Source organism: Lactuca sativa, chromosome 2 (assembly GCF_002870075.4).
Source record: "Lactuca sativa cultivar Salinas chromosome 2, Lsat_Salinas_v11, whole genome shotgun sequence".
Classification (NCBI taxonomy): Eukaryota; Viridiplantae; Streptophyta; class Magnoliopsida; order Asterales; family Asteraceae; genus Lactuca; species Lactuca sativa.
This window is the reverse complement of record NC_056624.2, coordinates 214,892,247-214,905,474: the sequence shown is the minus strand read 5'-3', so window position 1 is coordinate 214,905,474 and position 13,228 is coordinate 214,892,247. Positions and strand designations below refer to the sequence as shown.

The 13,228-nt window shown below is 37.9% G+C and overlaps 3 protein-coding genes across 5 annotated transcripts; 2 read left to right on the top strand and 1 right to left on the bottom strand.

Annotated features, from left to right (window-relative positions):
- The first annotated feature begins 1,857 nt into the window (after window positions 1-1,857).
- Window positions 1,858-6,329, top strand: LOC111910614 (pumilio homolog 2). 3 transcript variants are annotated; one of them, XM_023906441.3, is made up of 10 exons: window positions 1,858-3,002; window positions 3,093-3,519; window positions 3,598-4,159; window positions 4,243-4,384; window positions 4,466-4,573; window positions 4,661-4,873; window positions 4,968-5,078; window positions 5,176-5,370; window positions 5,467-5,641; window positions 5,734-6,329. In XM_023906441.3, exons 1-10 carry the CDS (start codon window positions 2,343-2,345, stop codon window positions 5,811-5,813), a joined length of 2,673 nt encoding a protein of 890 aa, XP_023762209.2. In that variant the 5' UTR covers window positions 1,858-2,342; the 3' UTR covers window positions 5,814-6,329. The 3 variants fall into 3 exon arrangements, with proteins under 3 accessions (XP_023762209.2, XP_023762208.2, XP_023762207.2); XM_023906440.3 differs by having other exon boundaries at window positions 1,859-2,230; window positions 2,357-3,002; window positions 3,093-4,159; XM_023906439.3 differs by having other exon boundaries at window positions 1,859-3,002; window positions 3,093-4,159.
- Window positions 6,330-6,818: 489 nt separating this feature from the next.
- LOC111910616 (uncharacterized) lies at window positions 6,819-9,676 on the top strand. The gene is made up of 3 exons (XM_052768675.1): window positions 6,819-9,141; window positions 9,233-9,434; window positions 9,543-9,676. Exons 1-3 carry the CDS (start codon window positions 7,353-7,355, stop codon window positions 9,544-9,546), a joined length of 1,995 nt encoding a protein of 664 aa, XP_052624635.1. The 5' UTR covers window positions 6,819-7,352; the 3' UTR covers window positions 9,547-9,676.
- Window positions 9,677-10,033: 357 nt separating this feature from the next.
- Window positions 10,034-12,468, bottom strand: LOC111910615 (L-type lectin-domain containing receptor kinase S.4). Its single transcript, XM_023906442.3, has one exon. It carries the CDS (start codon window positions 12,251-12,253, stop codon window positions 10,244-10,246), a length of 2,010 nt encoding a protein of 669 aa, XP_023762210.1. The 5' UTR covers window positions 12,254-12,468; the 3' UTR covers window positions 10,034-10,243.
- Window positions 12,469-13,228: the final 760 nt, after the last annotated feature.

Below are 13,228 nucleotides of genomic sequence, written 5' to 3'. Positions count from 1 at the left end.
ACAAACACTAAGCAAGTAAACTATCTTTTTTCTTCTCTTTCGTCCCCCCCCCCTTTGTTTTATATTAATCCATATATCTCTGAGAACCTACACTAAAAGGAACTGTTAAGTACAGACGATGCCTATAAATGATAGTAACACATGGGGGCTTCGAAATACCAAATCCCAACTTAAGTCCAAAAGGCCTACACTTTAACTAGGAACATAAAGGTCTGTGAAATAATTGTGTTGCTCGATCAGTGAAACTTGAGTGATGGTCTTCTGGGACGAGACATTCGTAATAGATCCATCATAGACGTTATTTTAGATGGTTCTAATTGTGGACGATAGTCTTCAACTAGGGGGATCCCAAGTTTCCGAAATCTATACTAGTTTACCCAGTAATGTTGTGGTTGCAATGCGTAGGTCGTCGTTCTCTGATATATTCTTTAGGTGAGAGGAAACCTTCTCTTTCAAAATTAATGGAAGGTAAAAAAGAGGAACTGCATGTAGATAAGTATATAGACATGCTATTTTGATGTGATGTAAGAATCGATTCTTACATATTATAATATATTAAGTGACTTACTCCCCAAAAACATGTTATGCTCAAAGGGAGAAGCCGATCCGCCCGATTTCAGTTAAAGCCAATTCACGGGGAAGAAAGATTTGGCAACCTTTACTCGTCCATCACTCCCACTTGAAGTTAATAGGTAGTAGGAACATGAGATGAGGGCTCACACAGAGATGGATGTTGTCAAAGCTGTTCTTATTTGTATCTTCTGTCCGACACTCTCCTTACCGACATCAGTGAAAGGGCAATTAGTATGAGTTAGCATAGTAGTCTTGATGGATTTGAACGAAGGGATGGAGGGTCGACCTGCTCAACAAGTACACCGAAATAACTAGCTTATAGTCTAAATAGCTATAGCTCCAACCCAAGCCTCCAAAACGAAGCTTCAGAGAGCCTTCTCCCATGCGATATCATGAATTCTATCTCTCCCTCCAACACCCGTAGACATTTTGTCCAAAATCCTTCAATCCTACTAGCCATTCCTTTCGAGACCCCGGGCAAGGAGGGAATAAAGGCAAGCTTTGAAGAGTGAATTTCGTTAAAAATAAGGCCTTACCAGCTTGACCTAAGAGGGCGGACACCTTTCCAATCTTAAAGCTTCTTGCTGAATTTCTCTATAACTGAATTCCAAAGTTCATCTCCTCATCTTCCCAGCATACCAAAATGAATCGAAATTGGAAGAATAGGGATCCTAATATCATCAAGTTATTGGGTAAATAGTTAGAAGGTTAAAATGATAATTTTATTCATTATACATATTGCTCTAACAATTTTACGAGACATCATTATCTATAAATTATATTGCCTTTTAGATGTGTTTGACTAAGTTGATTTAAGGAGTTTATTAATTATTATCGATTTCATATTAGTATAAGTTAAAACTAGTGTTTGAATATAGATTAAAAAAAAAACTTATAAAAGTTACACACCAGAAATTTCATTTTTTATAAGTCACAACACATTTTAAAAATTTCATTTTAACACCCCTATAAGTCGAATTACAAATAGTTATCATTTTGAATAAGTACTCGAAACACCTTCTTAATAATTTAAGTCGAATTACAAATAGTTATCATTTTGAATAAGTACTCGAAACACCTTCTTAATAATTTAACACCGAACAAAATTTTAAATTGATAGAATAATGATTTTGGTGACGAGGACAATTGCCCTATTTCTTAACAATTAATATGACGAGGAGATATGGTACATGAAGAATTGCCTTAGTTTTTTTTTTATATAAATAGATAATTTAATTTTAAATAAAATAATGAAGTGATAACAAGAACCCAAGCAAATCGGATATCAGCTCAAGATTCTTTGAAATAAAACCCTAAACTTTGCTTTTGTAAGAACAAATCACGCTACACAATCCAATCTCTACCGTCACCCTTTTTAATCTAACGGTCTATATCATCCCACCTCTCGTGCTTATCAATCCCCTCTCTTTCTCTTTTAGCACTCTCTCTTGCACTATTCTGTTCGAAAGTCTCTCACTCAATCTTTAGCACACTGAAAATGGCTAAAAAAATTTGTTATTTTGTTGGCGATCAGCCGATTGGAAGGATGGTTCATATTGAATCTTCGGATCTTTAAAAGATTTCTGTAAATTTACACATACACAATAGATTATTACGAAAAAACTTGTTTGGTTCAGTAGATTGTTATGCAATTAAGGTAATTTAGGATCTAGAAGTTTGTAAAGATCGTAGCTTTATAAGTTTTGTTAATTGAAGCTCGATAGTATTTAGTTTTTATTTGAAGAGGTTAATTTCATGCAAATGTTGTGATGATTACTGATAGTTATTCCAAGATGATGTCCGATATCGGAATGCGATCGGTGCTTTCTAACAACGAGGAGCTGAGCTTGCTGATGAGGGAGAAGCGTAGGCAAGAGGTTATTAGCAGTACTAGTATGATGAGTAACAGTAGCAGCGATCGCGAGAGGGAGCTAAATATGTATCGCAGCGGTTCAGCTCCGCCGACGGTGGAAGGGTCATTGAATGCAGTCGGAGGACTGTTTGGTGGTGGTGGTGGTCTGACGGCGGAGTTAGGCGGGATTTCAGAAGATGAGTTAAGGTCTGATCCGGCATACATTTCGTATTACTACGCTAATGTGAATCTGAACCCTAGGCTTCCGCCGCCGCTGTTGTCGAAGGAGGATTGGCGATATGCGCAGCGCCTGCAAGGCGGCGGTGGAAGTGGGATTGGTGGCTCTGCTATTGGCGATAGGAGGAAGGTAAACAGGGATGATGGGAGTAATACTAGGTCTCTATTTGCAAGCCAGCTAGGGTTCAATGGGAACAAAGAAGAGAATCATGGACCGGGCGAATGGAGGAAGTCACACAGCGGTGAATCTGCCGCCGCCGAATGGGGAGGCAATGGGCTTATCGGGTTGCCTGGATTGGGGTCAGGAAGTAGGCAGAAGAGCATTGCGGAGATCTTTAAGGTTTGAAACTTGTGATCGTTTTTGTCTGAAATTTGTAGCTTTTGAAATCTTCCCTTTTAGTTATTGCTTAAACTCCGTTTCCAACTGCAGGATGACATGACTCAAGCAGCATCTAGTTCTCGTCACCCATCTCGTCCGGCAAGCCGGAACACATTTGACGACAACATCGAACCCTCTGAAACCCATTTTGGTCTTCACCAAGATCTGGTTTCCATGGAAGCTTTACGTTCGAGCCCAAACCATCCTCACGCGATGTCATCAGCTTCTCATACGTACGCATCTGCACTCGGTGGTTCTTTGTCTAGAAGCACCACTCCTGACCCTCAACTGGTGGCTAGGTTGGCTAGCCCTCGCATTCCTGCCGCGGGAGGCAGGGTTAACTCTGCTCCATCTGAACATTCCGACCTAGCAGCAGCCATGGCAGGCATGAGTCTATCAGCAGATGGTATGACAAATCAAGAAAACGAGATTGATGAGCAGAACACCCATATCAAACATCCATACCTGACCAACAAAGGTTTGTATCTCAACATGAGCAACCCTTCTTTTTCAGGCGATGCACAAGGTTCTCCGGTTAACTCCCATCTGAGAGCAGGTGGTTCTCCGCACTACCAACACATGGACAGTCCAAATTCACCTTATTCAAACTATGGGCTAGGTGGGTATGTGATGAATCCTGCATCACCTTCCATGATGGGTGGTGGCATGGATTCCAGAGCCATGGGAGGTGGGTTTGCTTTGGGACCTAATATACTCGCTGCAGCTGCAGAGTTACAGAATCTTCAATACGCTGCTGCTCTGAATGATCCAACAATGGAGTTACTAGCACTTCAGAAAGCTTACCTTTCAGGCCTACTATCACCTCAAAAATCACAGTATGGTCTTCCTTACCTTAACAAAACAAACAGTTTAACACATGGTTACTATGGAAACTACCCCACCAGTCCACTGGCCGGACCTCTCCTCCCTAACTCAGGCAGCCCTGTCAGACATGGAGAAAGGAGTCTTCGTTTCCCTTCTGGAATGAGAAACTTACCCGGAGGTTTCACTGGATCTTTTGAAGAAGCTTTTGCATCTTCTTTGCTTGATGAGTTCAAGAGTAACAAAACCAAGTGTTTTGAGCTTTCAGAAATCGCAGGACATGTTGTTGAATTCAGGTTAGTCTTACAGCTTTACTTCTTCATGCTACAACTACACTTATGACATAACAAAAACTCATTTTAAACTTTAATTTATGCAGTTCCGATCAGTATGGAAGTCGATTTATTCAACAAAAGCTCGAAACCGCTACCGCAGAAGAGAAAAACATGGTTTTTCATGAAATTATGCCTCAGGCTCTTTCGCTTATGACTGATGTATTCGGTAATTATGTGATCCAGAAGGTAAATTGGTGTTTGACTATCTTTATTCTTTATCAATATATGACATTAAAGAATTTTCTTGTTTTTGTTTTATAAATATAGTTTTTTGAACATGGAACTGCTTCTCAAATAAGAGAACTGGCAGACCAGCTTGATGACCATGTTCTAACCCTTAGTCTACAGATGTATGGTTGCAGAGTAATCCAAAAGGTAAACTTTTTAACTTTACAACTTAGAAGACATATTATGCATTCGAAAGCATATGTTTGAGTTTGAGTTTGACTTTTTTTCATTTAGGCTATCGAGGTAGTTGACTTGGACCAACAAAGAAAAATGGTGGCAGAGCTTGATGGTCATGTAATGCGATGTGTACGCGATCAAAATGGTAATCATGTTATTCAAAAGTGCATTGAATGCATTCCGGAAGATGCTATTCATTTCATCATATCAACATTTTATGATCAAGTTGTTACATTATCAACTCACCCATATGGTTGTCGCGTTATTCAGGTATTTTTTTTTTTTCATTTTTTAAACATTTGGGTAACCGATTTCACTTTCTTTATTTGATCTTGTTGCTAAATTATTGAAATTTTACCAACAGAGAGTCCTCGAGCACTGTAGCAACCCAAAAACTCAAACCATAGTCATGGATGAAATCTTGAAATCTGTACGCATGCTTGCTCAAGATCAATACGGGAATTATGTCGTTCAGGTAGGTTTTTGTGAACGATCAAAACATGCTTCTGTATAAAGTATAAACTATTTAAACGATTAAAAAATGTTGATGTTTTTTCTTTTTTTTGTAACAGCATGTGCTCGAACATGGAAAGCCACACGAACGCACGTCTATTATCGATCAATTAATCGGGCAGATAGTTCAAATGAGTCAACAAAAGTTTGCTTCCAATGTTGTTGAAAAATGTTTGACTTTCGGTACACCCGAGGAGCGGCAGATTCTTGTCACTGAGATGCTAGGCACCACTGATGAAAACGAACCACTCCAGGTTCATTTTTACTTGATTTTTTTTCTAAGTTTTCCATGACAAAAATACAAAATCAGTGTTGAAGGTTTAATACCTTTTTTTATTTTTTGGTATCAGGTAATGATGAAAGATCAGTTTGCTAATTATGTTGTACAAAAAGTGTTGGAGACTTGCGATGATCGCCAACTTGAAATGATACTTAATCGTATTAAAGTTCATCTGAATGCTCTGAAAAAGTATACTTATGGGAAACATATAGTTGCTCGTGTAGAGAAACTTGTTGCTGCTGGAGGTATAATACTATATTTAAATAAAATCAGAACCATCAACCATGCATGTTTTGATGAATCATTTTGTGATATGCTTTGCTTGTTGATTTGACAGAAAGGAGGATTGGGATACTGGCGGGATATGCTGCTGCAGCTTCCATGGCTACTGCTGCTGCTGCTACTACTACTACTTAGGGAAAGGTTATAGAAAGGTGATCGAAGTTGTACAGCTAACTGAGTATGAAGTATGAAGTATGAAGTCTGAAGTATGATGGATGGATGGTTTGTGTTTTATTAGTTTTTTTTTTATTTGGGTTTATTTTGGTGCTATGAAGCTCTTATTCCGGGTTTATTTGGAAGATATGTAAGAGTGAATTTGCAAATAAAAGATTGTACATTGTTAGTTTGAGGATATACCTAGGAAATATGGGGTCTCCGCCATGGCTGAAAGAGGGTGAAAGATGCCCGTGGCCTGAAGAGAGAGAGAGAGAGAAGGTAAGATGAGTGTACTGTACAAGTTGTTTAAGCCTGTAAAAAGAGGAAAGATAGAAGAAGAAGAAGAAGAAAGGAAATGGAAGTGTGTGTTGTTATGTTGTGGTGAGAGGTGAGGTGTGGTTGCAGAGGCTGTGGTGTATTAGGAATGACCATATAAGTTTTCCTTGTGTATGAACTTCATATGTTCTGTTTTATTCAGCTAAACCTTTTCTCAAATATGGTTTCTTCATCTTGTGTGCTATTTTTGGATTTTGCTTTCTGCTGATATTTGTGTTGCGAATCTTTAACCTGATATGTATCTATTTTTGGAAATACATGAAAAGTGGAAAAAATAATTTTTAAAAAGCACTTCCGATTACAGTAAAGATCCGTAGATTCAGATATTAGTCTAAACGGAGGTACATCCGCAATTGAAATCTTCGTAGAAGATGAACAGCAGCAATGCATGTTTCTGTTTCGGATTGGAAGAAAAGTCGCTCTTCCGATGAAGAAATCATCATATAGGCTACAAATCATGTTCATGATGTAGTATGTACTCTAAATCCCTAATATTAATCCAAAATCCATATGCAACTAAGAAACTTCAATTAAAATATCTTTAATTTGTGAAAATTAAGAACAATTCGTCGTTCTACACGAAGCCGGAGTCATGATTGAGAACAGTTATTCCTAATTTGATAATTACATGAAAATTTGTTAGATTACCGGTTTGATGGAGGCGTTTACCGGTCTTATCTTGGCGACCGCCGGTCGAACTAACATCCGGTTCTATATGTTAAATGCAACCCGAGATATTCGGATCCGCTTCTAGAAAACCGTTTATTTTGGGGAAGTTGCAACTTTTCAACGCTTACTTGGACCGCAAAATCGGGTTAATATTAAAACCCGGGCTGATAAAAACCCGTGAAAGTGGAGACGTAACCGGTCTATCCGGTTCTACATCGACTCATCTTCCGACTATATATTAACCCTAACCTCCATAACTCGGTCTCCCCAGAATTTCGACGACGAAATTAAAAAAAATCAAGTAAGTTTCCGTCTAATCAACCTTTTCTTCTGTCCAATCCGGGTTTTGTATGCTCTTCTGTTGTCGTTGATTTTGCATATATGATTGTTTGACGATACACTTTTATTCGTCAATGGTTGAAATGTGTAGCTACTAATGCTGTAGATTATTAGTGCTTAAATATAGATATTATAAAGATAGCTAGCTTTGCGCTTGCATGCGAAGTCTGAAAAATGGCTTCCGATTTAGAACCAGTACCTGTAAATTCACAAAAACATGATCCAGCATGGAAGCATTGCCAAATGTACAAAAGTGGCGATAAGGTTCAGCTCAAGTGTATATATTGCGGCAAAATGTTCAAGGGCGGTGGAATTCACAGGATTAAAGAACACCTCGCAGGCCAAAAAGGTAATGCGTCCAGTTGTTTAAGAGTACAGCCTGATGTTCGTCTGTTGATGCAAGAGAGCTTAAATGGTGTCGTAGTGAAGAAGAGAAAGAAACAGAAATTGGCTGAAGAAATCACTAATTTCAATTCTGGCGAGACTGATTCTTTTGGTAATCAATCTGCTTTGAACACTGAAGCTGTGATGCTTCCTGTTGCAGAAGCTATTGAGCCCAATCCTAGTTTATTACTGAATCAAGAAGAAGAAGGTACTGTAAGTAGCAAGAGAGGTGGAGGTAGAAGAAAGAAAGGATGTAGAGTGAGAAAAGGTTCGAATGCTCTTGCTCTTATTGATACTGTGTATGATGATTCAAAAAGGGTTAACCATCAAGTTAGTTTAGCAATTGGGAGGTTTTTATTTGATGTTGGTGTACCTTTAGATGCTGTGAACTCCATGTATTTCCAGCCCATGATTGATGCAATTGCTTCACAAGGGTCAGGAGTTGTGGGGCCTTCATATCACGATCTTCGAAGCTGGATTTTAAAGAATACAGTTCAAGAAGTTAGAACAGATGTTGATCAATGCATGGGGACTTGGGGAAAGAGTGGTTGCTCTGTTTTAGTCGATGAATTGACTTCAGAAAATGGTAAAATGTTTCTGAATTTCTCAGTTTATTGTCCCGAAGGGCTAATGTTTTTGAGGTCTGTTGATGTGATCAACATTATAGACTCCATAGACGCTTTATATGGTTTATTCAAAGAAATCATTGAAGAAGTTGGAGTAAGAAATGTTCTCCAGATTGTTACTAACAATGAAGAACGTTATATTGAAGTAGGGAAACGAATCACCGATAATTTCCCCACCATTTTCTGGACTCCATGTGCGACTCATTGTGTGGATTTGATGTTAGATGATTTCAGAGAACTTGAATGGATAAGTACGATTCTTGAACAAGCTAGATCAATATCAAGATTCATATACAACCATAGCTTTGTATTGAATATGATGAGAAGGTACACTTTTGGAGTAGACATCGTTGTAGTGGGTCCCTCACGTGCATCCACAGATTTCTCCACACTGAAACGAATGGTAAGTGTGAAGCACAACCTCCAATCCATGGTAACCTCAGAGGAATGGATGGAGTGTTCATATTCCAAGAAAGAAGAGGGGTACACTACTTTGGATTATATAAGCAACCCATCTTTTTGGTCAATGTGTACAGTGATCACCCATTTAACAGATCCTTTGTTGAGGCTTCTGAGAATTGTTAGTGGGAAAAAGAGACCAGGAATGGGGTATGTTTATGCAGGGGTATATCGGGCAAAAGAAGCAATCAAAAAAGAACTTATTGATAAGAAAGATTATATGGTTTATTGGAACATAATAGATCGTAGGTGGGAACAACTTCATCGCCACCCTCTTCACACTGCAGGTTTTTATTTAAATCCAAAATTCTTTTACAGTACAGAAGGAGATATACATCTTCAAATCAGGTCATCAGTGTATGATTGTGTAGAAAGATTGGTTCCTGACACTACAATCCAAGATAAAATTGTTAAAGAAACAGCATCTTATCGTGAAGCCACTGGCGATTTTGGGAGGAAAATTGCTATAAGAGGCAGAGAGACTTTACTTCCTGGTAAGCCTTAAATCTTAATCTTATGTTAATATGGTGTTTTGAAGCTACAATTTGAGTCATAATTATGTTTCGTTATTGATTAACAATGTAGCTGAGTGGTGGTCTACATATGGAGGGGCTTGTCCGAATTTGGCTCGTTTGGCTATTCGAATACTTAGTCAAACTTGTAGTTTGGTTGGGTGTAAACCAAACAGGATTCCATTCCAACAGATTCATGAAACAAAGAATTATGTAGAACACCAGAGGCTCAGTGACATTGTATTTGTTCAATATAACATGAGATTAAAGCAAATGTAAGTCCCATATATATATATATATATATATATATATATATATATATATATATATATATATATATATATGTTTTTGTACCTAAACCATGAATCTGGACTGAAATACAGATGATTTTCTAGGTTTTTGAACAAAGAAGAAGATAACCCTGATCCGATTTCATATGACAATATTAACTATGTTGAGGGTTGGGTGAATGAGAGGGAGATGAACACAGATGATATTGGTAGGTCAGATTGGATGACTGTTGATCCACCGTTAGGTAACATTATGGTTTTAGGCCCACCCCAAGTTGATGATTTTGAAGCCCTTGGTGAAGGTACTTTTTCAACTTTTCTTTAATCATTTTAAAAAAAATATATATATACTTCATTTTGTGAGCTTTTATATTTATTTAGTCTTTTCTTTACAGGGTTTGATGATCATGAGATTTTTATTGGGTTAAAAGATCGTGAAGATGAGAATTGTGAAAATAATGTACATGAAGTAGGTAAGGATTCTTAGTTTTCTTTATTCTGTATTCGGAATATATTCTGTCTAAATATGAAGAAATTGATGGTGTATTTTCCGTCATGTAAATGTTATTCTACTCTTTAACCCATAAAAATAATAATAATTAATATTAGTTACTATTTACTTTCGCCCTTGCATGTTCCAGAAACAACCTATAGATACAATCCTTGATTTTAATAACAAAAAGAACACAACCACCTACAACATATAGATCAATCTACAGAACTGAAGATATAAAGAAAATATAAACAAGCCCAAAAATCAATATCTTAAAGAACATCAACAACATACTCTCCCTTCAGTTCTCACTTCTCACTGACCCATTGCTTACATTGTCTAAAGCAGATGAAGATGGATAAGAATGCACATAATCTTCAGACTCTATTCCATAACTACCCTTGTCACCGCCATCACACGGTGGAGCTAAATTTTCCGGCAAGGGCACCTCCCCTTCCAAATACTTAACAATCTGTTTCATAGGAGGTCGTGCAGACGGGGCGTTACTTGAACACATCAGCCCTAGCTTTACAACCACCAAAACCTCCACCTCATCAAACTCACCTTTCAACCTTTTATCAACCACCTCTAAAACCACCCCTTGTCTCCACTTGTCCCACACCCAGTCCACCAAAATAAGCTCCTCAGGCAACGCCTTTGGCTCAGTAGGTCTCCTCCCACAAACCACTTCCAACAACAAAGCCCCAAAAGCAAACACATCTGAGTTGGTGGTCGGCTTACCCGTTCGAGTCAACTCAGGAGCCAAATAACCTAATGTCCCTACAACTTTAGTCGTGCTCGTGTTTGACCCGTGCTCACATAATTTTGCCAAACCGAAATCACCTAAATGCCCGTTTAACTCAGAATCCAACAACACGTTACCTGCTTTTATGTCTCTATGAAGCACGGTTTGCTGCCACTCTTCATGCAAGTATAATAATCCATGCGCTACATCCTTTATGATTTTAAATCTTTGTTCCCAATTTAAAGTAATTATCGGATCATCATATATATACTTGTCTAAGCTACCATTCGCCATGAACTCATATACAAGCAACAAATCATCTCTCTTTCTACACCAACCTAACAACTGAACCAAATTCCGATGACGGAGTCGACCGATTGTTGAAATCTCGGACACAAACGCCCTCATCCCATGTTTTGATTCATTCGAAATCCGCTTAACCGCCACTACTAGGGTTTTTGAATCAGGCAAATTACACAAAACCCCTTTGTAAACACTCCCAAATCCACCAAATCCGAGTAGTTCCTCTTCTCTAAACCCTTTCGTGGCCCGGTTTAACTCCTTGTAGGAATACCGATGCGGGCCCACATCAAGCTCCCATTCCTCAATTTCATCTTTGTTCTTCATTTTCTTGATCACAAAAACAACACCGACAATGGCAACCATGACAAGAGTTAAAAGGGCGGCTATAGAAACACCAATTATGAAACTTTTGTGATTCTTTTTAGCTGTTGGTATTGAAGGGAGACTATTAAGATCAAAAGATTGAGCTTTTCCACTTGTGTTAAAGCTCCAACCGAATATATAATGAGAGCTCGCGAGGACACCCGTGGATGCCGAAAACCCGACGTACATGAAATCATGAAAAACCGATTCGAGGTTTAATGGTATAGACAAGATTGGGGTATTAGGTTTTTGTGAATATAGTGAAAGAGTGACATTTAGTTGGGATTTTAAACCATCATAATCCACCCATGCTTGGATCTTTTTCCCACTTTCTAAATCAAGATCTTGTTTTGTTGAATTCCCATCGATAAAAAACCCGGCTTTTGTGGAGCTCTTGGATGACATGGAGTTAATGTTGACTCCAACATGATTATCATTAATATCACCAAATTCCAAATCAAGAACGGTATCGAATTCCACCGCAAATAGGTGGTTTGATGTGTTCCTGTTGTTGATGACGTTAAGGATTCCAAGGTACTGATTGGGCTGAGCTCCGGCGAAGTCTTTCGCCGGAGAGACGGTGAACGCCAGTCCATGGCCGCCAGGGTTTTTGTACCCCGGCAAGATGGCCAAGACAAAAGAGGTAGAGAAGGAGATGGGTTTTTTGGTAGTGGGGTCTTTGAAACGGATCGGATCCGGGTAAAACCCGTGACCCATTAACCGGGAGGTATCATTGGTGAGCTTGAGAATGCCAGTGGGAGTGATGTCAGCAGCTCCGTTGATGGTTATATTGTGCGGGTTTGGGGTTTTGAAGCCATTGAAGATGAAGGAGAAAGAGAGAGATGGTGTAAACAAGGGAAGAAACATACAAACAAGGTAGGGGAAGAAGAAGAAGAACATGTTTTGATCAGATCATGTGATGTGATGTGATGTGGTTTTGATTTTGGAAGTGTTGTGTTGTTAATGGTTATAAAGTATATATGGTGGTTTAATGAATTGTAGCATGTGAAGGAGAAAGTAGGAAACATGAGAGAGATAAAGGAGTGATTGGTGTGTGAAGTGGAGGAAATGTGGTGGGTGGTGAAATGTTGATGTTTCAGACTTTATGTGATGTATAGTACGATTGGGGTTAGGCAATGGAATAATGGACGGGTGAGATTTTTTTTTTTTTTTTCTTTATTTGGTTTACGATAAAAATATAAAAGTCGAATCACTCTTTTTCGTGTAGGTCTTTTTTTGGATTTTAGATTCATTTAAAAATAATAATATTTATAGGAATTTGTGATGAATATCGAATCCCATACATTGTTCTGACTCTGAATCTCTGCTACGGATAAATAGATTATTCTTTCCTTTAGGGTTGGGTAAAGTATCCGACGAATACAGTGCTTGTAATATCACGTTTTCGATAGAAAAAAAGCTACGGTTTTTGTGGGTATTACACTTTTTAATGGAAAGATTGGAAGCATTGGGTTTAATTTTTATTTTATCTTACATGTTAACATGTCTTAATAGAATCTTTAGGGATTGGTTCTTTTTTACTTAACAAACTTAATGAATTAAATATTTAAGGGCTATTTGGTAGGATATGAATGATTCATATCTAAATTATTTAGACATCTAAATGGCATAGAGGCTCTGGAAAATCTGTATATAAATAAACATATAATTGTTAATTTGTATATGAATAAATATATAATTGTTTAGTTAGAGACTGTGCTTAATGATAAAAATAATAATCATTTAATATAAAAACCAAAACCCTTTTGACAAATCTTTACTCATTGGGCTCAAACATTCTATTTAAATTGTTTGAAACTTGGGGTTTTTTTTTAGGCTTTGACTTTATAAAATCCAAACAAACATATCTTTTTA

Excerpts from the sequence above, each read along its gene's own strand:
- LOC111910614 (XM_023906439.3), top strand. The coding sequence starts at position 2,343 with ATGATTACTGATAGTTATTCCAAGATGATGTCCGATATCGGAATGCGA. Across the intron at positions 3,003-3,092 it reads GCATTGCGGAGATCTTTAAG|GATGACATGACTCAAGCAGC; the intron begins GTTTGAAACTTG and ends TTCCAACTGCAG. Across the intron at positions 4,574-4,660 it reads GTTGCAGAGTAATCCAAAAG|GCTATCGAGGTAGTTGACTT; the intron begins GTAAACTTTTTA and ends TTTTTCATTTAG.
- LOC111910616 (XM_052768675.1), top strand. The coding sequence starts at position 7,353 with ATGGCTTCCGATTTAGAACCAGTACCTGTAAATTCACAAAAACATGAT. Across the intron at positions 9,142-9,232 it reads CAGAGAGACTTTACTTCCTG|CTGAGTGGTGGTCTACATAT; the intron begins GTAAGCCTTAAA and ends TTAACAATGTAG.
- LOC111910615 (XM_023906442.3), bottom strand. The coding sequence starts at position 12,253 with ATGTTCTTCTTCTTCTTCCCCTACCTTGTTTGTATGTTTCTTCCCTTG.